The sequence below is a fragment of the Phymastichus coffea genome, unplaced genomic scaffold, assembly GCF_024137745.1.
Source record: "Phymastichus coffea isolate CEN01 unplaced genomic scaffold, Cenicafe_Pcof_1.1 PCOF00032, whole genome shotgun sequence".
NCBI lineage: Eukaryota > Metazoa > Arthropoda > Insecta > Hymenoptera > Eulophidae > Phymastichus > Phymastichus coffea.
This window is the reverse complement of record NW_026706843.1, coordinates 979272-1005781: the sequence shown is the minus strand read 5'-3', so window position 1 is coordinate 1005781 and position 26510 is coordinate 979272. Positions and strand designations below refer to the sequence as shown.

The following is a 26510-nucleotide window of genomic DNA, read 5'->3' as shown; positions in this document are numbered from 1 at the left end:
AAAATTTTATACAAGCGGACTCTCCAAACCCGCAAAATTTAAAAATTCTCGTTACTTTTTGAACACACCTCGTATACGTAGTTGATTAACTACGTATACGACTTGTAAATGTCTTACCATCTGGAAAAAGAACTTGTAAACGATAGTAGACATCACGGAGAATATTTGCAGCATATATAATTTTTTTGCATGTTCTGATCGATACTAGTTAAGGCTACGTCTATGATCGTTACTGAACACATTATGCATTTATTATGACTTAACAACACGCATTGCACTAGCCCTTCCATACTTTGCAGAGCATTCGATTATTATTCGTAAGGTCTTGCACTCGTAGAGGTATTGATAGAACATGATGTACAGTGTAGTGCAAGTCTATGAGCGTTCACTTGTTTACACATGTCAAAACAGGCAAAGAACAGAATCGCAGTAACCGTTAACTTTTGAAGTTATTCAAAAACTGATATCGCAACTATTCTCGACTTTTTATTACTATTGTATAAAAAAATAATGGACTTATGTTGAAGTACAGAATATACAGCGTAAGATAACAATAAATAAATTCTTAGTGGGTTTTCGAACTATAATATTAAAAGTATTTATTTACCTGCATGTTACTGGATACCAATTACTCTAAAAACTTTCGAATATAGAATTACAATCATCTCACATTAGTTACAATAAATGGTCTGAATGTCGCTTCTGTGACGCATGCATTCATTTGGTCTCGCGTCACTCGGAATTTTATGTTTGCTAAATCGGGATATCTCAGCTTCTAATAAATATCTTTCATGTGTTTTTCTAATAAATATTTGATATAAAGAATGTATAGCTAGCTTCAAAATAAATGTAAGTTAATTAATAAATAAGTAATGGCTGTTTAAACAATTAAATTGTTAATAAATAATTAACTATTGATTTATGTGCAATCCACCATCAAAATTGATATTCAGCAGCTCAAAATACATAATAAGCAGTTTGATGGAGCCCGTTACCCCCATCGACCATGAAAACCCCTTTGGCTCCTAGATTATATATCCTTATACACTATCCTAAAATATACATTGCCTAACTACTATACTCGAACGTATATATCGGTAAAATCTGCGCGCGCGTTCGTCCTCTAATAACATTCTGGTATGTTTGCAAGCGCGACCGCCCCTCTCTCCCCAAACCCATATCTTACACACACACACACACACACATAAATTGATAATTCAAATAAAAGTATCAACTGCAAGTAGTACTACTTTTCTTTACTATTAATAAAAGAATTTATAATTAAACGTAGAGTTGACAATATTAAATAAGAGTCTGAAAATACTTTTGTTTTGTTTAATTCAAACACTGTATATTTCAAATGTTTCAACGTCAAAATGCTTCGATGGCAGATTTAAATGCTGATTTATCGATATTTTTAATGAATTGGTGCAATACATCACATTCGATGTACAATTTTTTGCTCTACACGCTGTGCCTCTCTCTCTCTCTCTCTCTCTCACAATTATTAACAAATTGTGTAATCCAGCAAAGGAAATAGTATTCCTGTTTGCCGGTCTGGACATAATGAAACTTAACTAATATAAAAGAAACAGTAATAAAATAAATAATATATTTGTACAGTCCGCTTGTATATTCATAATCAAAGACTATCAAGTCAAGCAAGCTATTATAATTCTAATTTATATATTTCACAATATTGCACACTTATCACCAAAATCGAATGAGCATTGTTCTGGCTATAGTTCTATTGCTGAAAGTTGCTTTCCTATCACTTACGTAGCAGATTTTCTCTATGTGACTAAGTCTGGCTGGACATATAAGTCCTACTGCACATGTAACCATATAGTGGGAAAACATGCTTTGATGTTGTGGAGAAGAGTAGCACTTGCAGTTCGATGTGAAGACTATGTCATCAACAACTATTGTATCTTTGTGCTTAGGTTGGAATTTTAGTCCGTAAACGGAATTGGTATAAATTTGGGTACCATCTATTTCTCTGCAGAAGTAAAGAATAGCTTTATTATTGTCTAGATAGTTGATATCGCTATATGTCATTCTAATGCAATTTGGTTGTTCTATTGCCTTGCCTGGGGTTGACTCAACTTTGTTTGTTATTGCTTTAATGTTGTTAACTTCTGGTTTATTGATGTGGTTATTTATTTTCATAATATGTTTTCTGTTGGTTAGGTAACTTTTAATAAGATTATAAGCTTTTCCTCGTATTTGATAGTGGTATAATTTATTTAGCAGTATGGTATGATCTACTGTATCAAATGCTTTTTCTAAGTCAAGGAAGGTGATAATGATAGGATCAACTTGATCGAGTTGATTATATATAATATTCATTATGTATTTATTATGTGGACCTGGGGTGCTGAAATGGAACTTGTAAGTAACTTGTAACTTAACTTGTAACTTGTAACTTTTAAGTACTTTTGAGTTTATTCCGTCAACACCACCTTTTTTGTTTTAAATTTTATGGATTACTTTTTGTATTTCGTATATATTTGTTGTCTTCAAAAAAATAATTTTGTTGTTCATCTTTGGCATTTCTATATTTTTGTTGTTTGGTGTATTGATTTTATTGTTAAGTTTTTTCCCACGTTGCAGAAGAATTCATTCATTTTATCGGCTATTTTTTATGTGTCTGTAATTTTAATATTGTTATCAGTTGTAACGGTAGTGATTTCTTCGTTATTGTAAATCGCTATCCGTTAGCAAAATGTCTATGCCGCCGTTGTTTCTCTCTTCCGACCAGCTCCGTGCTGAAAGCGCGATCTGAAAACGGGCGCGAAAGCACGGGAAAACGCAAAGGAGCGACGGTTGCAGGTTCTCAGAAAACGTTGCGAAGGAGGGGAGGACGTAGAGAATATCTGGTGTCGTCAAATGAATTCGCCGTCTTATTCAAAATAACCAGGGCGGCTTTTATTTCGTTGTTCGTTCATACACTCGCGCACATTCCGCATCGACCGAGAGATTCGAGTCGCACAGTCCGCTCAGACGTATGCGTGAGAGAGAGACGGGAGATACGGTTTCGATCGGCGCGCAGGCCACGCAGTTTTCCGCACGCTAATATTACAATATTGGGGAGGACTTACGCGAGCGAACGCTGCTGCAGTCAGCTTCGCCTTACAGTCCTGGTTCAGTCCCGCGAAGGTCGTCGCCCAAAATCGCCGAAGCCGGGTGAACTATGGTTTTGTTCCTGTTTATCGTGGGCGACGATTCGCGACGAGTCGGATTCCCCAGCTCGGATGGTATTTTTCGATTCTGTCGCCGTCACACGATTCTGCTCCACAGGACACCAACCTCAATTTTGGCACTCTCTCTACTCGATAACTATTCCACCTTGCTTGATCGTTTCTCACACCAAAAGTTGACAGAAGGAGCAAAAAGAAAAAGACAAAGGATCCGTACGCGCGTGTTATCTACTTGCCGGTCTCACGTGTTCTGCCTACCTCGTGTGTCGCAACTATCTCCTTCTCTCTCTCGCTGCGCGGGCGCGTTGCGCATAGCGCGCCATTTCGAATCCCACTCGTCCACCCCTTTAACGAGTCCACTCGTTACACAGTAATGAAATTGATATTATTAATTTTTATTATTGTTTTCTCGTAATTTGTTATTTAGTATTATCCATAGATTTCGTGGGTTGTTGGTATTAAAGTTAATTTTTATTCTGTCAAAATTTTCTTTTGCTTTATTAATTACCTGGTATAACGTTTTAACATATTTCATATAATTTTCTTTTTTTACTAGATTATTGGGATCTTTTTTCCAGATGTTATAGAGTTTTTCTTTTGTTTTACATGAATGAATGATTGCATTAGTTATTCATGCATTTCTCGGTTGGTTACTGTTATTATTGTTTTTGGTACTATGATTTGTTATATTAAAACATAATTGAATGTTTTTTATTAGTTTCGTGATAGCTTGGTTAGGATCTTTTATAGTTGTTATCTTTGACCAATTTATTGTTTTTGCAAAATTTATTAATTTATGGTAATTTATTTTTGGACTGTTATTAATCTGCTTTAAATTTTTTTAATAGATTTTAATGTCATTAAAATTGGATAATGATCAACAGAAGGTATGCTAAGTAGGTCGGTATTGTAGTTCATATTTTCTAGTTTTATGAAATAATTATCTATACATGAGCCCTTACTATTATCATTCATAGAAGGTCAGGTTATGGAGTTGTATCCTGGGTAATATCTATTTTCTAGTAAGAGTTGTAAAAATTCTTGGTCTAGTAATTCTTGACTTAGTATGTCACAATTGAAATCGCCAACTAAAATACGATTTTTCTTATTTTTATGTATTAACAAAAGGTTTTTTATGCTTGTTAGAAATTCGGTTTTGTGTATGTCGTGTGATCTATAGATAGCTAATAATACTATTTTTTTTTATTTTCAAGCTTGATTGTAGTATTTACAATTTTTAGCTTGTTGATTTGGATGGTTTCAGTGGTTTCTGCAATTTCATTGCATATATATACTACAACTCCATCTGATTTATTCAATTTTCTATTATTGTAGTGCATAACATAACCGTTTATATTGAAAAACTAGTGATAATCAAGATTCCATGATTCTGTGCATACTATAATATTCGGTTTTTTTTCTAAACTATAAATAAAAGTTAATAGTTTATTGTAATTAGCGTTTAATCTTCGTATATTTACGCAAAGTATTACATCATTTTCTGTTTTTAACAATTTATTTAAAGTAGCTGTGCTGTTGGCATTTATTTTATTCGTGATGATTACATTGTCGGTCCGCATTATTTCGTTTTGTTTATTTTATTGTTACCTGTTGAGTTTGGTGTAGATCAAGAAGCGGTTGTCGCACTGCTGTTAATTCTGAGTTGCATATTCGTTACCTCGCGTTGTGAATTATTGCGCTCTACTTTACCAAAAAATCTTTGATAATCAGGTTACATTGAGTAATCTGTCATTTCTATAAATTTTTTAATTTTGTTTTGAAGAATCTCACAGTTTTGACTATCATTCGCACAGTGAGCAACATTGTAATTACTTTACAATTTGATATTGTAAAAAGTGCAATTCGGACACTTGGGTGTGTCACAACTGCACTTATCTGTTGAGTGTTTGCCAGCGCATTTCATACACGTGGCGTCGTTTCTGCATTTGTTCCTACTATGTCCAAATCTGAAGCATTTGTAACATGGTATTGTGTTAATAATGTCAAAAACTCTGCAATTCTTGTAGCCTATGAAAATTCTATTTTAGATTTTTCTTATGTGTTTGTATAAGTTGGCTGACACTTCAAGTATTGCTGTACTAGTTTTTGTTCTTTCATTTGTGTAGATATGTAACTTTTTACATTTCTCCTCATAATTAGCAAAATATCTTTAGTTTATATCTATTTCAACATCTTTCTTATTAGTTGTAAATGATTTACTTATACCTATGCCTTTGAATGTTAGTTTTTTTATTTGTACTTTTTCTACTTTGCATGATTTGGAGAGTTTTTTAGTTAAAGTATCTTTTAATTTAACATTTTCTTCATTCTTATAGTTAATTATTAAAGTATCTTTGTTTTTAGCAATTACTTTTTTAGTTTGTATTTTTTGTCTTTGATCAGATAATGAACTATAGTATTTTCTAATTACAAATTATCATCATTATTTATTTTTTTATAACTAGTCTAGGTACTCTGTTATTTTTTGGTTTGTAGATATTAAAGTAGATATTAAAGGTATAAGGATGACCGAAGACAGATCGGTACTTCTGCAGCTTGACAAGGATGAAGGACATCAGATCGTACTAAGGATAAGACGTACTACACAACATACTGGGAAATACCGCTATAGTGATAGATATGACTTATAGTGTGACGTTGAAATTTACGGATATAGCCACCTGGAGAAAAGGATATATGATTGTGACACGTAAACTCGGTCCTGGAATCTTCTGGAGGCGAAAGATGCGGACGTGATGGAGAGGACCATTGACAGTCTATTCCTTACTCACATGGATAGAACGTACGATACGGACGAAATGGACAAAGATGTGTGTGTTGTTTACTGTACTGGAGTTTAAGAGTGCTGCGACCCAGATAAAGCCTCGAAAAGCTCCATGGCTTGATCGGTGATGCTGCAAGATTGCTGGTAGCAGTGCAAGCCGTTAGGGAATTGTCAAACCGATAGCACGGCTTCAGACGAGGACACTCAACTATTGGAGTAATAACAGATGTACTGCAGATAGTAGAAAAGACAAATGATGCATGCAATGAAGTCAGACCACCGGTATTCTTGGCAACGTTGGACGTACAAAACGCTTTCTATTCTTTAAGGTAGCCGGATATTTTAGCGGCGTTGGCAACGACATTTTATGTGCCTACCTGTCTCATACAAGTTGTAAAAAAGTAATTCCGGGACAAGAAAACAATCAAGATTTTTATAAACAACAAGTAATACTAAATACAATTTCAGAAGTTTGTATTTTTAGTATCCATCATCATTCACCTAGTCATCAGTAGCCAGTATAAGGTAAAAGTGGATTAACAAACAAATAAGACAAAATTATACTATTAAATAGCGCATCCATAAATCAGTGCTGAAGATCAATTCAATGTTTACTTATTATCATTCACAAGCAGGATTATGGAGCTATTATTAGCTAATCGGATCAGAGTCTCAGTTATTGTAGAAGAAAACCTTGACTTTTCTTCAACACACGTTCAAGACTTGTAATGACACCTAGCGACATTAATTAAAATTGCAAGAGAGGTACCGAGTAAGCATCTACACGCTGAAAAGCTACCTACAAGAAATTGATATGATGTGTAAAGATAATAATCATTCATTTATATTAATGGACGTAAACAAAAAAATATTTGCATGAGATACTGTGGCAGATTTATATGTTACGTACACCCTCGATAGTAGTAAATAATTCTGATTATATTTCGACATCGTAACTCGGCGAATATTTAATATTTTTCATCATACAACGACTCCTTAGTTTAGTGAACATCTGTTCTTTAGAAAAAAATAGTCAAAATGGTTCAAAATCACGATGTTGAACATTAAACATTACATTAACTACGCCTCGTGGGAGTTGATTTTTTGATCGTTTTAATGGCACATAACTTTGTTAATTCATAATATTTTTTATCCGGATTTATAGCATTTCTATTGTCTTGCCAAGACTTTTAATTTCATTTCTCGCACGTCTAATTTCATGCATCGGAACTGGAACCAGACGAAATTGAAATAAGCGACTTTTTCAAAAATTGAAAATTTTAACTTTTTGAAAATATTTTTTTCATCAATTATCGCATAACCTAACACAAAATTTTAAGTAATATTTCTGCTCGGTATAGATTATCGGAAAAAAATATAAATCTGAAAAAAATTGATAAGGTTTTTTTTATCCACCTTGAAAATGAGCCGTTTAGAAAAATCGGCAATTTCAATTCCATTTCGTTCCGGTTTTAATACATAAAACCTATCGTGAGACAAAGAAAAGTAAAAGGCTTCAACAGACAAAACTAATGTAGCCAATTCCATCAAACATATTGAATATTCGCAAAGTTATGGATCTTGAAACATTACCTAAAAATCGAACTTCATGAGGAATATTTAAGTTATCGTCTACTTAGAGAACTTTAAGATTTTAGATACAAACTATATTTTTCTCAAAATTGCACAAAATAACAAATTGAATGAGATGTCGCACGTAAAAAAATATTGAAAACTCACTGAGTTAAGATTTTTTTAAGTACACTCCAAAAATGGTCATTTTTTCGACCATTAAAAAATTATATATAGATATATATATATTTGAAAAAATTCTGAGATAGCCAAAAAGCTTCTTTTTGCATGCTCTACCCTAGAAAATATCGCCGATAAGATTAGCGAACCTCTCCGCGCAAAAAATGTTAAGAAAGTTCTGGAATTATCCATATATGTATGTATCGTATATATGTAACACTTTAAATAGCAAGACAAACCAATCAAAATGAATCTACTATTACTACAAGATTGTGTAAGCTATTACTTATAAAGCTGATATATGATATTTGTAAACATGACTGATGCAAGCCAAGCAGCTAAATTTCGAGATACAATAGGTCTATGTGTAGAGTCAGATGACTGTTCACTTATATCAATAAAACAAAATACAATTGTAATATTACGTTGTATTCGGAAAAATCATTGGAGATTTACAAGAAAATCGATAAATGACGATGCAATTTGATATAGAATTTTCCGCTTTATAAGTTTTGTACGAAACTTTTTTTGGATATTCATAACCCTTGACGAGATATTTGTGAAAAATTGAAATTATTATTAAGGGGGCTAGCCAGTGTTTAAGGGCAAAACACCATCTTTTTACTATTCTTATAGGAAATTTAACCCGGATAACGATGCCACCGTTCGATTTCAAAAATATGTCTTCCCAAAAAAGTTGTACGCAATATTGCAAAAAAACTTTTCTCATGAGTTTTCGACTTTTCCATTTTGTTGTTATAAATTAATTTTTTTTAATATATTAAATCATTAAAGCGTACAATAATGAATTTTATTTAAGGCAAAATAAATAAAATACTCGTATATTACGTGTCACATTTTACAAAAATGACTTTCTGTCAGTATTATGTCATTATGACCAGTTGCTTTGTTGAAAGCTGTGCGTAATGTATTTAAAAACGTATTCGTGTGTGTAATAATAATTAAATTTGCAATTTTCATTGCAAAATATCGTGTAAAGTCGCACGTTCATTATATTATTTATTAATTTATTTACGATTGTCTAAATTTGAGAAAAAATATTATTTGAATTTTTTTTAAATCTTACGGAACTGAATTTTTTCTAAGTGTATGTTATTATAAGTGAAGTTTTATTACAAGATAAAGCAATTATGATAAAAAATAGTGTAGTAGATGATCGATAACGAGTTTCTGGTTGTTTAGACAAGAAAATAAGATTTGGAAGAGCCAAGAAAAGACCTAAAGTTTTTCAAACAAAAACAAGTGATGATGCTGCGCTTGCTAAAAAATTCAAAAGTAGTTCTGCAAAGAAGATACCTGATGAACTGAAAATAGATGTTTCAGATCCAAAATTCAGAATTATAGATGCCAATATTGCTTTTCCAGCTCTTGAAAATATTTTGTGTTGTAATGCGTGCTATAGAGAAATAAAAGTTTCAGAAAAAGACTTTCAAGGGCTCGGTTTTCAAATAGTTATTACTTTTATTGAGTGTGGCAAAAAAGATTCTATCGATGCATGTGAAAAAGTTGGAAAAATAAAAAATGAATATGAAGTCAATAGGAGATTAGTATTGTGTATGCGGGCACTTGGTCATGGACAAGCTGGTTCAGAGACATTTTGTGGTATTATGGACTTACCCAAATCAGTAACTCATAATGCCCACGATGATATAAATATTCAGTTGTCATAAGCATGCCATGAAGTAGCTGAACAATCCATGAATATTGCCATTCAAAAGGAAGTAGCAGCTTTATCTGAAGGAAGAAAAGGACTCAGTGCTTCAGGTGATGGGACTTGGTGTAAGAGAGGATTCTCTTCGTTTCAAGGAGTATCCAGCTTGATTGAAGTAGACAGCAACAACGTTATAGGAAGATATGTCAAGAACATCTATTGTAGAGGTAGTAAGGAGTGGAAAAATTAGCAAGATACAGCAGAATATGGAGAGTGGTACGAAGAGCACCAAGTCCAATGCCAAGCCAATCAATTAAATAACTCAGGAAAAGACGAAGTTGATGGTATTTTAGAAATAATTGAAGAATTGTACAAGAAAAATATAAAAATTGAATAAATTCGAGATGGAGATAGTAAAGTTTCAAGCTATTCAAAATAAGCAGCCGTATGAAGATGATCTGATAATTAGCAAGAAAGAGTGTGTTGGTCATGTCCAGAAGACAATGGGTACTCGGCTCAGAAATTTGAAGAAGAATTGTGAAAAAACAGGTTATCGGATGGAAAAACTATTGGTGGTAAAAGTCGATTAACAGGAAAAGTGATTGATCAACTCACTATCTACTGTGGAAATGCCATTCGAGCCAACTGTTGTGCATCGGTTCAAGAAATGAGGAATTCCATCTTTGCAACATTTTATCACAAGAGTTTTACGGACAACAATCTACAACATCAAGATGGCCCAAAAGGAGAAAACAGTTGATGCGAGTATCAAAAAGTAAAAGTTCAAGGAAAGGAAAACAGCTATAAACATAAAAATGGACATCAAAATGCTGTTATGGATGCTATCAAACCAATTTATGAAGATTTACCAGCCACAGATTTATTGGAAAAATGTTTGGAAGGATATACCAAAAACAACAATGAGAGCTTCAAAAACTGTATTTGGAAACTCGTACTAAAAACTTCATTTAGTGGACCAACTGTATTCAAAATTAAATTGGATTTGATATAGTGTTACCATGTTCAACGATGGGAGAATTGGATTCCTGAAAATAATGGAAATATTCTATGTCCAGCCTGGCAAAGCAGCATTTAAGTGGGTCAATTCCAGCAACGACCAAAGACTCTTGTTTGCATATAGACGAGCACAAGACAGAACCAAAGAAGCATCATAAGCTGTAAAAAGATTGAGACTGTTAGTGGAAGATGATTCCTATACTGTTGGAGCCCATTGAATAAGTAATAATATTTACACTACACACAACAATAAACTCACTTGCACACAAGCCTCAAAATTCATTTCCATTTTAAATACTATTTCAATATGCTTCAATCAAATTATTTTTAATAATATAATCAATTTATTTATAATATAGATTGAAATAGTATTAAAAACTAGCTTAGAATGATTTTTATTCAATGCCAGCTAAAGTTTGCTAACAGTAAAAATCATTCTCTTGTTGTTAGTTTGCAGCCATATGACTACCAGACAGTATCAGATGGATGACAGCTGTTGGTCTGGTGGTCCATGTGATTTGCTTGCAGACTACAAATTACACGTCAAGCTTCGCTGTCGAGATTATATCTGATACATGTAGTACTACCTTCCCTGTTTATCCCCGGACACGCTATTATCGGCTAATATTGCTCCAACCACAGAGGGCGCTCCCTCCTTTCCTCGTATCGTGCTTTGCACATGCCTCTCATTATTTTTCCGTTTGTCACCGGGCATAGACGTGTTTTAACACGCGAGATAGAAAATTCTATCCTTTTGTTTGTTTTAAACAATATTTCAGTAGGCAAACATGTCGAAAAAGAGAGTCAAATTAGATATAGATTACCTTGAAAAGAAAAAGAAAGAATTAGCAGAGAAATTGAAAGAACTAAAAAGAAAGGTGAATAATCTATCGTCCGAGGAGGAAGAGGAAAATTCACACGAAAGTTCAACTGACGATAATGATGAAATCAAAATTAGTGAGGAGGAGAATAAGGAAGATGATCAGGAAGAAGTAAACGAAGGTAAAAATAAGAATGTGAAATACGGCTCGTGAACGATAAATTCATTTCGTTCGGCCTCGCGCCATTAAACAACAGAATAGAGAACTTGAAACAAAGGCTTCGCGCTACGTTGAGAGATACAGACACCTAACCAAAGGCGTCACGCCGGAAAGGTCGTCATAGTACACGTACCAATAACAAACTAAGCCCAGAATGAGGCGAAATTCTGGTCGCGAAATTATTTTATTGGCACGTCGTAAATAAAACATAGAAAGTAATAACAAAATATTAAATTTTAGGCCAAATAAAGAAAATTTGAATTCAGAAGAAAAAACTTGAGGAGTGATATCAAAGCAATCCTTGGCAATCCCAACGCATCTAAAGCTTTGGATTTACCAATTTATACAGAATTACTCGAAAGTTGGAAATTCTATATGGCTAAAGGCTTACCACAAGATGAGAAAGAAAAGTTGTTATCAAAATACGCATCACCAGAAGCTCTCCAGGCACCAAAACTTAATGAACAAATTATTGCTAAAATTAGTGAGAAGTCAGTTAAAAAGGACACATACAGAATTGAATCTCAAAAAGTGATCAGCTTAGCACTCACAGCCATCAGCGCTGCAATTAGCATGGTAAACGATGCAAATGAAGATGAAGGAGTTGATCCAATCAGTTTTGTAGAAAGACTCACAGATGCAGCAAAGTTGTTATCACACGCACAATTTCAACAAACTGAGTCTCGGAGAGCCTGCATAATACCTCTTTTTCAGAAAAACATAAGAGAGGTACTGAAATCTACAACACCAGACCAGTCCCTGTTTGGAAATGAATTAACAAATGTACTCAAACAGATGAAAGAGGCAGAGGTTTTACTTGAAAATAAAGTACAAAAGTCAACGGGAAACGCCAAGAGCCCTCTCGAAAGAAAACCATTTGCGAGTATAGAGGGCAATTCAGGTGCACCAACACAGGGCCGACCAAGATTGTTCTTCAGAGGCTCCAGAGGGAGAAACTCCAACCGAGGCATAAACCAGAACAGGTACAACAACAACAACAGGTCGAGAAACAAATCTTACCACAACAAGAATTAAATGTAAGTCTCAAAATAGGTGGTAGACTAAAAATGTATTATAATGAATGGTCAGAAATAACGAATAGTAAATTCATACTGAAGTGCATAGAAGGTTATGAAATACCATTGTGGAAAATGCCAAAGCAAAAATATTTTGAAAACAGAAGTATTAAAGACCCCAATGTAATAAATAGAACAAAACAAGCTATTGATGAATTGGAAAAGAAAGGGGCAATTGTATTATCAAAAAGTTATAAAAATCAATTTTTATCTTCATATTTTCTTGCACGCAAACCAAATGGTGCATACAGATTCATTTTAAATTTAAAAAAATTGAACAAATTTATAAAAACAATTCACTTCAAACTCGAAGATTTGAAAACAGTGATCAAAACAGTTGCAAAAGGTGATTTTATGGCATCTATAGATATGCAAGACGCGTATTTTCTCGTTCCCATTCATTATAAGAGTCAAAAATTCCTAATGTTTAAATTTCAAGGAAAATTATACCGCTTCAAGTGCCTACCATTTGGTTTGAGTACCTGCCCATATATATTCACAAAAATTGTCAAACCAGTAAGTCAGAAACTAAGAACAGCCGGGTTTGTGTCAAACGTATATTTAGATGATTGGTTATGTATTGGAAAGAAATACAAAGAATGTGAAAATAACGTTTTAAACACAATAAGTCTATTAGAAAGATTAGGATGTGTTATGAATTATAAGAAAAGCAATCTTATACCTAGCAAGGTTTGCACATACTTAGGTGTCTTAGTAAAATCAGAAGACTGCGTTATAGAATTAACTAATAAAAAGAAAGAGAATATATTGAAAATCTTACAACGATTTAAGAAATTAAGCGCTTGTAGAATTCTAGAATTTGCAAAAATGTTAGGCAAATTGGTAGCGGCTTGCATAGCTGTGGAATACGGGTGGCTTTACACAAAGCTTATGGAGAGAGATAAACTCAGAGCATTAAATAAATCACGAGGTTCATATTTAGGACATATGACAATTTCAAAAGACGTCCTTCGAGACATAGAGTGGTGGATAAAAACATTACCAAATGCACAAAAATGTTTTAAACAAAGGAAAATAAAAAAGGTTATCTACACAGATGCCTCAGATAATGGCTGGGGCGCGACAGACAACACCACTGACATTTTTGGTTTTTGGAATGATACAGAAATCGAATACCACATTAACTATAAAGAATTACTTACAGTGAAACTAGCCTTAAATACAATAGCAGATAAAATAGAAAATTGTTCCATTTTATTACGCATAGATAATACTACAGCTATTGCATACATAAATCGAATGGGCGGTGTAAGGTTTCAACGTTATAATTTATTAGCTAGAAAAATATGGCAATGGGCAGAAATAAGAAACATTCATTTAATTGCTTCCTATATTCCGTCCAGAGAAAATGCAGAAGCTGATAGATTATCACGCGTTAAGAATCCCGATACAGAATGGGAATTGAATGAAAAAGAGTTCAATATTATAACAAAAAAATTTGGAAACCCATCTATAGATTTATTTGCTTTTAATAAGAACTTTAAATGCAACACATATATTTCACGTTTTCCAGATACAAAAGCTTGGCAAATAGATGCGTTTACAGTAACATGGAAAAATATATATTTCTATGCATTTCCGCCATTCATTTTAATTTCTCGTACGCTAGACAAAATAAGAACTGAACAAGCAGAGGGTATTATGGTGGTACCTAAATGGATAAATCAACCATGGTTTCCTTTGTTTCTAAGTCTTACAATTGTTAAACCCATTGAATTCAGACCAAAATTAACAATTTTCAATTCATTATGTAGGAAAAAATCCCGTCCGAAGATAAAGAAGTTAATTCTAATGGCAGCGATTGTATCAGGGAAGCGTTAACAAAAAAAGACGTACCAGAGGAATCCTTAGACACAATGCTTTCATCACTCAGTAAATCCACACAGAAGCATTATAGAGTATCGTTAAGGAAATGGTTACAATTCTGTGAAAAAGAAAAAGTTGATCTAAATATGCCAAAATCAAGCCAAATAATTGCCTTCTTAACAAAAAGATATAACGAAGGTTGTTCATATAGTAACTTAAATACAGATAGAAGCGCTATTTCTTTGATATCATTAAATAACATAGGAGAAGATAAGTTAGTATGTAGATTTTTAAAAGGCTGTTTTAAATTACGTCCAACTTTGCCTAGGTAGGAGTGCACTTGGGATGTAGATATAATTTTTGATTATATAGAAAAAATAAATGAAAAACTGAAACCAGAATTGAAAGATCTTTCACAAAAACTGGCAATTTTATTAGCCTTAGTATCAGCACAACGGGCACAATCATTAACTCAAATAAAAACAAGAGACATTAAATTTCATGAGAATAAATTAGAAATATCCTTTACAGAACCTACTAAAACCTCTAGACCGGGGTTCAAGTTATCTCCAATAATCATTCCCAAATACAATAAGAGACCAAAATTGTGTGTATATAATGCAGTAAATGAATACTTAAATCACACAAAGTCTATTAGAAGTAGCGATTATTTATTTATATCTTATAAAAAACCTTTTAAAAAAATAGGAACACAAACATTAGCACGTTGGATTAAGAACTTTATGAAAAAAGCTGGAATAGACACACAGAAGTTTAAAGCTCATTCAACGAGACACGCTTCAACTTCAGCGGGATTCGAAAGAGGGTTGAGTGTTGACGAAATAAAAAAACACGCAGGATGGTCAAAAAATTCAAAGGTTTTTATGACATTTTATAACAGACCAATTGTAGATGCTGATAGTCAGTTCACAAATACTATAATGTCGAAAAGAAACAAAAAATGATCAAAATAAGATATATGATAATATTATTACAAACATTAAGTTAAGAAACAATTGTAATCAAACTTGTAATTGATAACGCTTCAATAAAGATCTCCTTTTTCTTACGAAATATAACTATGGAATTTTGTCATAACTCTAAAGAAGTACATGTATCAGATATAATCTCGAGAGCGAAGCTTGACGTGTAATTGAAGATCGTACGACTTACCTGTAAGGAAGTGCGATCGTAATTACACGAAAGCTTCGCTCGAAGAGATTATATCCCACCCAATATAACAAAAACTATATATACTGAACAACCCCTCCCTAAGGGAATGACAAAATTCTACTTAAACTCTAAAATAATGAGAAGCATGTGCAAAGCACGATGCGAGGAAAGGAGGGAGCGCCCTCTGTGGTTGGAGCAATATTAGCCGATAATAGCGTGTCCGGGGATAAACAGAGAAGGTAGTACTACATGTATCAGATATAATCTCTTCGAGCGAAGCTTTCGTGTAATTACGATCGCACTTCCTTACAGGTAAGTCGTACGATCTTCAAACACATATGAATATTGGATAATATAGATATGTAAACAGAACTGTATGAAAGGTAAGTAACTTATATTACTTTAATTTTGACTGATGAGCAGCTTGTATTATATATTATAATTTACTAAATTATACTATAAACTTTTATCATTTAACTAAAATTGTTGCTTTTTATATTTTCAGGATGAGATATTCGTATCACTTATAAATAAAATAATTCAAACTCTCGTAAACTAGCTAATGAGTAAAAATTTGTTTCCGATGATTTTACTCTAATTGTCAAGAGAATAGATAATGAATCAAATATAACAAATAAGTAAATCAAATATACATAAGTAATTGCAATATATCGAGGAAAGTCAGACAATGCCCTAGTTTCTTATGGTGCGAATAGTCCCATAAGCAGAACTAAAGTCTTTCTTTGATAGGATATAATTCGGCCCAAGTTTCTTATAGCGCGAGATGTTCTATAAGTCGAGCTCAAATTATAAGGAAAGGTTAGTCTTGCTTAGTTAATCACAATGAGAGAAAGAACTTAGGTATTAATCCAAGTTTATTCAGACTCATGCGCTCACCTTGCAAGGCTAGAAGTGAATGAATCTAGCCTGTGCAAAGGTGGGCCTATTTATATATAGATTTTCCCGCTTATTATTGCAGGAGAGATTTCATCGAAAATTCGAGAGACATTCGCGAATTTTGAGAAATGATTTTTCTTAATTTACAAGTAAATAACCATTAATATTAAGTTTTTAACACATGTAAATTTTACAGAATTAGTTATTTGTTGATTTTATACAATATACAATTATCGCCAATAGTGTCGTCAAAAGTTATTAACTAATAAAGTTAATTAACGTGATATTACATTATTTACAATAGAAAATTTTTAAAATTTCATATAACTTTATAGTTGATTAATTTTGGAAGTATTTTCCAAAATTAATTATTTAAATTAATTAATAACATTTGAATTATGACTAATTTTTCATATTTGTAACGGTTTTCTTTTAATCTTAATATGCGATTATTACATTAGTTATCTAAGATTTCTAAATCATAAAATTATCATTATCAAGTATTAACTTAATATTTTCGTTTTATATATAGCTTATTGTTTAAATAAATTATTAATTGTTTATTTACTAATAACAGTTGTTATTTAGCTGTTATTAATGAAACCAATTCTTACTCATGTTCTATGCTTATTCATTTTACATATAAATTATTTATATTTTTCTAATATTTCATATGTTAATAAATAAATTAACTTTACATATTGATATTCATTATTAATTTATAATTGAATGAGATATTGTGAATCTGCATGTTAAAATCTATATAATCGATACTTTGTTATATTCAAATTATCTATAATTAACATATTTTTCTCAACATTATGGATCATTATATCTATGTCTATTATTTGTGACGTCATGCTGTTTGTTTTGACTCGACTCTTATATGTATACAGTCGCGTAAACAGTGAGGTAGCGCCGCTTAATGTATTATTTTGACTAAACAGATAAATACGTTAGACTAGTTGCAGTCATTTAATAAACAGCTCATAAATAGGACCGTTACATAGCCCCCTCTTGAGACTGAATAATTTCTGATAAGAAGTCTCATGAATGAGTTCCTTATGAGCTTTTTATTGATATTTTAGTTTGTTTTTTTATATATTTTTTCTTTATTTCTTTATTATTACAATTACAAAAAATTTCCCGGTGTTTGAGGTCGCTCTGGTTTTGTAGTTTTCATTTTCTTTCTTATTTCCTCAATTTTTTCCTTGGTCTTAGTGATTCTTGCAGCCAGTTTCTTGATTTTCTTCTGGATCCTGCGCTTTTGCTTTCTTGATGTTGTTGGTAAAGCTGCAGAGGGCACAGGAGCAGAAGGACGTGGTACGTTTGAAGGCAGGAACGTAATTGTAGACTGGTTCCTAAATTGATCTTTATTTTTCGCCTTTGCCACCTAAGCAGGCTTGGATGGTGTCTGTGTGCTTTTGCACATAGACCAAGGCACCATATTTTGAGATGGCACAAAAGATCTGGCTAATGGTGCTGGAATGTAGTGTTTTAGATCAGACCTATTGGTCTGAGTGCTTTCACTCTTTCCAGACATCTTTCCAGATCGATAGTGTACTCTTTCCAGTGTTTACATATATCAGTTCAATATGCAAATTTGATTGGAGAGAGAATATATCCCCTGGTGGCTAAATTTGGTACGGTTTTAGTAGAGAAGTATGAAATACACCTCTATCTTTACCATTTTTATATTTCAATAAGTATGTATCTAAACCGATTATGGATTTAATTATATACGGGCCTTCGTATAAGTTTAAGAATTTTTTAATAATTTCTTCTTCTTTATTACTTATATTTTGACTCCGTAATAATACATAATCATTAACTTTATATTGATAATGATGTATATTTTTATTGAAATTGTTTGCACGTTTTATAAGTTTATTGTGCATTTTTTTCTTGATATCTTGATTATAATTTGTAGGTACCTTTGTTTTGGTGTCAGGTATCCACCGATGCCAAAATCTATCTGGTCTTATATGTAGATGAGCTTCTATAGGAGTTGTTTCAATTGTTTCATGATATACACAATTCATTATTTGTTGTATTTTGGGAATTAATGGAGCCCAACCTTTATGATTGTCGTTAGCATATGCTCTTAAAAATCTTCCCAGTTCTCTATGTATTCTTTCTACAATATTGCTTTGCGGATGTCGAATACTAGAAAATACTAATTTTATATTATTAGCTAAAAGCTTTTCTTTCCATGCTTTAGCTGTGAACTGTGTTCCATGATCACATATGATTGCTGATGGTTTACCATAATTTGGTATATAATGTTCAAATATCTTTTTAATAGTAGTATATGTAGTTGATCTTTTTATAGGATACATAACTACAAATTTACTAAAGCAATCTATTGTGGTTTAAATGTATTTAACCCCTCCTCGTGAAGTTGGCAATGGTCCATAAAAATCTATAGACAATAGATCATTTGGTTTTTCAACTAATATAGGCTGCATTATGGATGATATCTTCTTCGTATAATATTTTGTACGTTGACAGAGATCGCAGCGATTTATAGTTTTAGCTACTTTTTTGCGAAGCTTGTAAATATAAAAATTTTCTTGTAAAATTTTCGTAATTTTTCTAGATCCAATATGACCATATATTTCATGTATTTCTTGGACCAATTCTTGAATAATTATTTCTGGTAATAATAATTTATTGTTAATTTTATCTTTTTTATATACTAAATTGTTATAAACTATATATCTATGATTGAAATTTTCTTTATTTCTTAAATTTTGTATAGAACCATCATTTTGTTGTAATGACTCCATATTCTTGAAGTATTTCATTAAATTTCGTGAAAGTTCTTTCATCAACATAGCAAGTTCAATTTCATCTGTATAATTATTACTGCAGTCTGTGATATGTCTAGATAGAAAATCGGCGGCTTTATTCTTATTTCCTGGTAAATACTCATACGTAATGTTGTAGTCTTGAAGAAACAAGCACCACCTCACTAATCTCGCATTTGTAAATTTACAAGTTGTTAAGAATTTCAACGCTTCGTGATTAGTACGAATAATTATTTCTTTCGCACCTCTTAGATACGTTTCTAATTTCAAACATGACCAAGCTACAGCTAATAATTCTTTTTCAGTAGTAAAATAATTTAATTCTGCTCCTTTTAGAGTTCTAGATATAAATGTTATGACTTCTTCATCACCTTCATTATTTAATTGTGACAAAGCAGCGGCTATAGTATGATAACTGGCATCAGTAGTTAATATGTAAGGTTTATTAGGATCAGGAAATTTTAAAGAGATTGTATCAATAAATATTTTTTTCACGTTATTAAAAGCTGTTTCATGCTCAGGTAACCATTGATAGCCTTTACTTTGTTGCAATAAATTCATTAAAGGTCTACATATTTCAGCATAATTTTTTGCAAATTTTGTATAGAAATTAACAAAACCAAGAAAGCTTTGCAAGCTTTTCAAATTTTTTGGAGCTTTATAATTTTGAATTATTTCTAATTTGCTTTTTTGAGCTTTTATACCTTGTGGAGTTATAATATGTCCTAAAAATTCAATTTCTTCTTGAACTAATTTAGACTTTGAAAATTTCAATGTATAATTATCTCTACGACAACATGTAAATAATGTTTGTAAATGATAAATATGTTCATTGAAGGTTTTAGAAATGCATAGTATATCATCCACAAATGGTATAATGAATTGTTTTAAATCGCCAATTGACAAATTTAAAGCTCTCACTAAAGCTGCTGTACTAGTACATGTACCGAAAGGAATTACATTAAATTCGTAGGTATTGCCCTCGATAATAAATGCTGTATATTTTTTACTTTCTTCATCGAGAGGAATCTGCCAAAAACTACTTGTCAAATCAAAACTAGAAATAAACTTTACTCCGAAACAATGTTGAAAAATATCATCCATATGTAGTGGGGCTTCATAATCTTTAACTAATTTTTTATTTAATTTTCGAGCATCTAAACAAAATCGCACTGATCCGTCTTTTTTAATGCTTATAACAATTGGATTAATATAATTACTAATTGATCGACGAATAACGCCATCTCTTAGCATTTCTTTGATTGCAATTCGAACATTTTCTCGATAATTTAACGGTATAGGATACTGTTTTGAAAAATATGGCTCTTTATCTTTTAAAATCAATTTATGGGTATATACTTTCAATAAACCTAATTTTTTACGAAATACATCTTTAAACTCGTACACAAGTGAAGCTATCTCATTTTTTTGAGCATCGGTAAGGTTAGAGCTTTCATCAACTTTCTCATCAATCTCCCCTTGAGTTAGATTTTCAGAATCATCATTTGTGATGCCTGCATCTATTTCATTACGAGTTAGATCAATGAGTGATGGTATGTCATCCCTAAAATCCGAGACAGTATCATACTGAATAGTTAAGCTTTGATATGTACTTTCATCTATAAATGCATCGTTATATTTCATGTTTTCCAAAGTATTATGAATTTCAAAATAAATTTGCACTTTAAATGTGTCAAGTTTGAGCTTTATATTTTTCATAGTATCATAACCGATAATACAATCTTTTATTAATCTAGGTATAATTATGAAGATAATATCAATGTATTGACTACCCCATTTTACATTCAAATAAATTTGCTTTTTCAATCTCACCGATTTTTGGCCTGTAGCTACCTTAATAACGTGTCCACTAATCGGAAGAGTAGGTTTATCTTTAAAATTACTTAAGTTTTGATTATAAAATGCTTCTGAAATAGCAGAAACTTCACTACCCGATTCAAGTAGAGCTTTTACTGGAATGTTTTCTAATAAAAGAAATATTTCAGGACAAATTCTGCCCCCAATGCTATTATCGTTATTTGATAATTCACCGTTAATTTCACGTCTAGGATCTTCAAAAATAGTTAATAATTCTTTTGATAATAAATCGTTACTTGATTTTATTGTTGCAACTCGTTGCAAGCTTTTGCATTTATCCGATTTCCGAGAAGCAACATTTACTCGTTTCCCGAGGAAGTACTAGGTACATCTTGTAAAATCGGTTTTGCAATATTCTTATTTTTATTTGCTTTATTATTCTTATTATTCGACTTACTATTTTCAATTGTTATGCTATTAATTTGTTGTTCTCCGCCGCTATCTTTTTGAGCATGACGTGAACTAATATAATCATCATTATCCAAAGAAGATAAAACTTTAATAAATTCTGATATCTTTTTTATATGTCTAGCTTGAACTAATAAACGCACATCTCTATCAAAATGTCGAGATAATTTATCTATTAATTCTTCTTCGTCTAGATTTTCATTTATATCAAAAGCTAAATTAATTTTACGTATAGCATAATTATAACGTGATAATTTTCCACCAAAATATTTTCCAAATTCTATTTCGCGAGTAATATTTCTACGTATTTCAGCGTTCCAAAATTTCTCTTTAAATAACATTTCAAAATCTTCAAAATTTCTAATTTCACGCTGTACTAAGTCATACCAAGAAGAATTTACTCCCGTTATAGATTGAGATAACAAACATAACAATTGAGCAGTATTGTAATTACTTGCTTGCAAATAACGTTTGAGATCATTTAAATATTTTACTGGTCGATATTTATAACTATCGTCAAAAACTGGACACGTTAAAGCAGGTTGCTTAATGGTTTCAATAATAGTTTCATTAACAATTGATCTATTTTGTTCATTATTCTTAATTTTATCAATATTCTCACGAAGTACTGAAAATGTTTCATTCATTTCCATAGTAACATTATTTTTCGCTCGAACAATATCATTAAAATTATCTTCACATCTATCTTTTAAAATAGCAATAATTTCATTTGACTTTTCTAAATTTGATTCTAAACTCTTAATTATTTGATCTTGTTCAACCATTTTATTCGTTAATCTATCAACTTTATTATTTAAATTGTTAATAGTTTCACAAATTGTTTTAAAATCATTTTGTAATTTAAACTGATCAGTATGAAATGTCTTTAATTCATCTACTACAGCTTTTTCCCATTCGTGCGTTCTTTTTTGTTGCACGGTCAATTCTTCACCAATTAGTGATTCACTAAGTTCGTTAAGAATTGTTTCGGGAGCACATTCAGTAGAATTATACATTGAACGTTTTTCGTTTGACATTGTAATATCAATTTAAAAATAATCCAAAGTATATAACTAATTCAACACCAATAATAAATGATATATGGATGACATTAATCAATTGATTTTAACAACATATTGGATTTGACAAATAATTGAACAAATTCAAATTATATATCGTAGTAATCAAATTTATTATAAATAATAATACAATTTATGCGCCTGGAGCAGGTCTAGATACTAATATATGTTCTACGGTGTCAGCCAAATGATTCAAATTAGAGCTCATATTTCTCAAACTTGTATCAAATAATTTCATGTTCTTTTTGTAATTGTTACCTAAATTAACAAACGATTCCGCAAGTTCCATATACAATGTACGCAGTTCACTTATTTCTTTTTCCAGTGACGCATTTTTACACAGTATTGCTCGCATATGTTTGTTTCTTTTCGGCATAATAAAATAAAAATTTACAATTAAATTACAAACTAATATAAAATAAATAACAAATACTTAACAATAACTAATTTAACAAGAGTCCTGTCACGGTCGCCAAATGTGATATTCGTATCACTTATAAATAAAATAATTCGAACTCTCGTTAACTAGCTAATGAGTAAGAATTTGTTTCCGATGATTTTACTCTAATTGTCAAGAGAATAGATAATGAATCAAATATAACAAACAAGTAAATCAAATATACATAAGTAATTGCAATATATCGAGGAAAGTCAGACAATGCCCTAGTTTCTTATGGTGCGAATTGTCCCATAAGCAGAGCTAAAGTCTTTCTTTGATAGGATATAATTAGGCCCAAGTTTCTTATAGCGCGAGATGTTCTATAAGTCGAGCTCAAATTATAAGGAAAGGTTAGTCTTGCTTAGTTAATCACAATGAGAGAAAGAACTTAGGTATTAATCCAAGTTTATTCAGACTCATGCGCTCACCTTGCAAGGCTAGAAGTGAATGAATCTAGCCTGTGCAAAGGTGGGCCTATTTATACATAGATTTTCCCGCTTATTATTGCAGGAGAGATTTCATCGAAAATTCGAGAGACATTCGCGAATTTTGAGAAATCATTTTTCTTAATTTACAAGTAAATAACCATTAATATTAAGTTTTTAACACATGTAAATTTTACAGAATTAGTTATTTGTTGATTTTATACAATATACAATTATCGCCAATAGTGTCGTCAAAAGTTATTAACTAATAAAGTTAATTAACGTGATATTACATTATTTACAATAGAAAATTATTAAAATTTCATATAACTTTATAGTTGATTAATTTTGGAAGTATTTTCCAAAATTAATTATTTAAATTAATTAATAACATTTGAATTATGACTAATTTTTCATATTTGTAACGGTTTTCTTCTAATCTTAATATGCGATTATTACATTAGTTATCTAAGATTTCTAAATCATAAAATTATCATTATCAAGTATTAACTTAATATTTTCGTTTTATATATAGCTTATTGTTTAAATAAATTATTAATTGTTTATTTACTAATAACAGTTGTTATTTAGCTGTTATTAATGAAACCAATTCTTACTCATGTTCTATGCTTATTCATTTTACATATAAATTATTTATATTTTTCTAATATTTCATATGTTAATAAATAAATTAACTTTACATATTGATATTCATTATTAATTTATAATTGAATGAGATATTGTGAATCTGCATGTTAAAATCTATATAATCGATACTTTGTTATATTCAAATTATCTATAATTAACATATTTTTCTCAACATTATGGATCATTATATCTATGTCTATTATTTGTGACGTCATGCTGTTTGTTTTGACTCGACTCTTATTTGTATACAGTCTCGTAAACAGTGAGGTAGCACCGCTTAATGTATTGTTTTGACTAAACAGATAAATACGTTAGACTAGTTGCAGTCATTTAATAAACAGCTCATAAATAGGACCGTTACATGAGTTTGAAAAAGATAAGTATATTTTAATATGCTTGAGTTTGATTTTTTTATATTAAGTTTCAATAAAATTGTTTTTTTTTTATTTCTAGGATTTATATCACTCTGGTGGGACTGTTGACTCTGAATCTTGGCAAATAGATGCGTAGACTCAAAAAAATAGAGGAAATTGAAGATTTTCAAAGCTTATTGACTCAAAGAAGGTATGTAGTGATAAGAATTTGATTCAGTGAAATAACGTGAATTATAATAACTATAAATTTTAAACTTGTTTTTCTTATATATTAATTTTTCAAAAAGTTAATACCATTACCGTACGATCCTGACATGAATTTTGAATGGATTGAGCTGAAATTTGACGCAGGTGTTCTTCAACATATATGTTACAGCTTGAGCCGAGCAGAGCTTAAGAAAACTAAGTAGGAGTTGATATTAAAATTTATATAAAAAAATTATGAAGCATTGAAACAATTACTTAAAATTGAATTTTTTTATAATGTATCAATTTTTTTCCAGAAAGCCTTCCGTTTAAGCCGTGATAACAAAAAAAGGGAAAGAAGCATTCATCAAAATTAATCTGGACCAACTCAATTTTTTTAAAGCCTACGGTAAAGCACTTTTGGCTTTCGAATGTTTACAGCATCATTCCAGCTACTCGGAAGGGAAAAGGACATTTGTAAATGTTTAAATGGGTGTAGTATGCAGAGTACTCACAGTAAAGTAGCTGATTTTAATTTCAATATGGTTACATGAATTATTAATGCCAATCTGCCAATAATAATCTGACCACAACAAATATTCTAACATTATAAACAGCAACTAACCCGGACTTTATTCAATCATATAAAGTTTATATTAGACCTCACTATAGCACTATCTCTGACTGTATTATTGATTGTTATGTCCTAAATCTTAATTAATAACTCGCATATTAACATGAATAGGGCGATCTGAGAAATTTGATACATGCCTCTGTACTTTCGAAAACCTGGACAATCCAGGCCTCTCCAGGTATAATAATGGGTCTGTAGGCATTGTCTGGGGTCTCCAGGCCACGCAACAATAGACCTAGGGAATGACATGCACCGTGTTGTTCTGATTTTAGCCAGTAGACAAAATACTAACCGCACATATTATTTTCAGACTAAACCAAGAAAATATGATCACAAGAATTGTTATAAGGAAGAGAAAGAACCTAAGCCTGGTCGTCAAAATCCCCCGTTCGGTGGTTCCTAAAAACATCACGGAAATCAATAATAGGGTGACCGTACCTCATCCGAAAAATCGAAGACGAGCTCACGCTTACAGGCTCTCTTGAATATGCCTGGATACTGATGAGATATAAGGCCTCGGACCACCGAGCCGTCGACTTCTCTAGAGTTAAAGTCAGCATAGATGAATATTTAATCCTCCTAAGACTACTTATGGTGGTTTGCTTAATTTTGATGTTTTGGTAATTCTAATAGCAGACACATTACAACGGTGTATTGTGTTAAAAATGACAATGGTGTAAAAATTTTTGAAAAAAATATCGGTTCTTTGAGATATCATCAATTTTTAGAAACTTTGTGTAAAACGATAGCATAAATAAATAAATAGGTTTTTAAATCTTTCCACAACTTTAAAAAAAAATTTATGATGATATCTTTATTAATCACCAAGCAATTGAATTTTTTTAAATCACATGTTTTGATTGATAACCCATTAGTTGATAACCCATTCCGTTATCCATATTTTGGTTTAAACTTTGTACACATGTTGACCTCTATGTAGATAACAAGTACATTAACTTTAAATTAAATTAGTGAATTTGATGTTTCGGGCTGTATGAAATACTAAAATTAATTCAAATGAATTTTAACTGGAGATAGTATAGTACATTACTTAATTAGTGCAGAAAAGATGATTCTTGTCCCGTATGAGATTGACGCTCCGTGAAGCCAGGGTGAAAAGTTACATTAGACGAGAATCTCTTTCCTGAACATGTTGGGTATGGTATTTTTCAAAACAATGTGTAAAAAAC

General features: G+C 31.4%; 2 protein-coding genes across 4 annotated transcripts in view; one reads left to right on the top strand and one right to left on the bottom strand.

The window, feature by feature from the left end:
- The window catches only part of LOC131663273 (vesicular acetylcholine transporter), an 897411-nt gene that overhangs the window by 827068 nt on the left and 43833 nt on the right, over window positions 1–26510 (bottom strand). The window lies entirely within an intron of this gene.
- On the top strand, window positions 11215–25723 carry LOC131663277 (uncharacterized). Its single transcript, XM_058933599.1, has 5 exons — window positions 11215–11456; window positions 11733–12294; window positions 12336–14108; window positions 14318–14647; window positions 25631–25723. Exons 1-5 carry the CDS (start codon window positions 11215–11217, stop codon window positions 25721–25723), a joined length of 3000 nt encoding a protein of 999 aa, XP_058789582.1.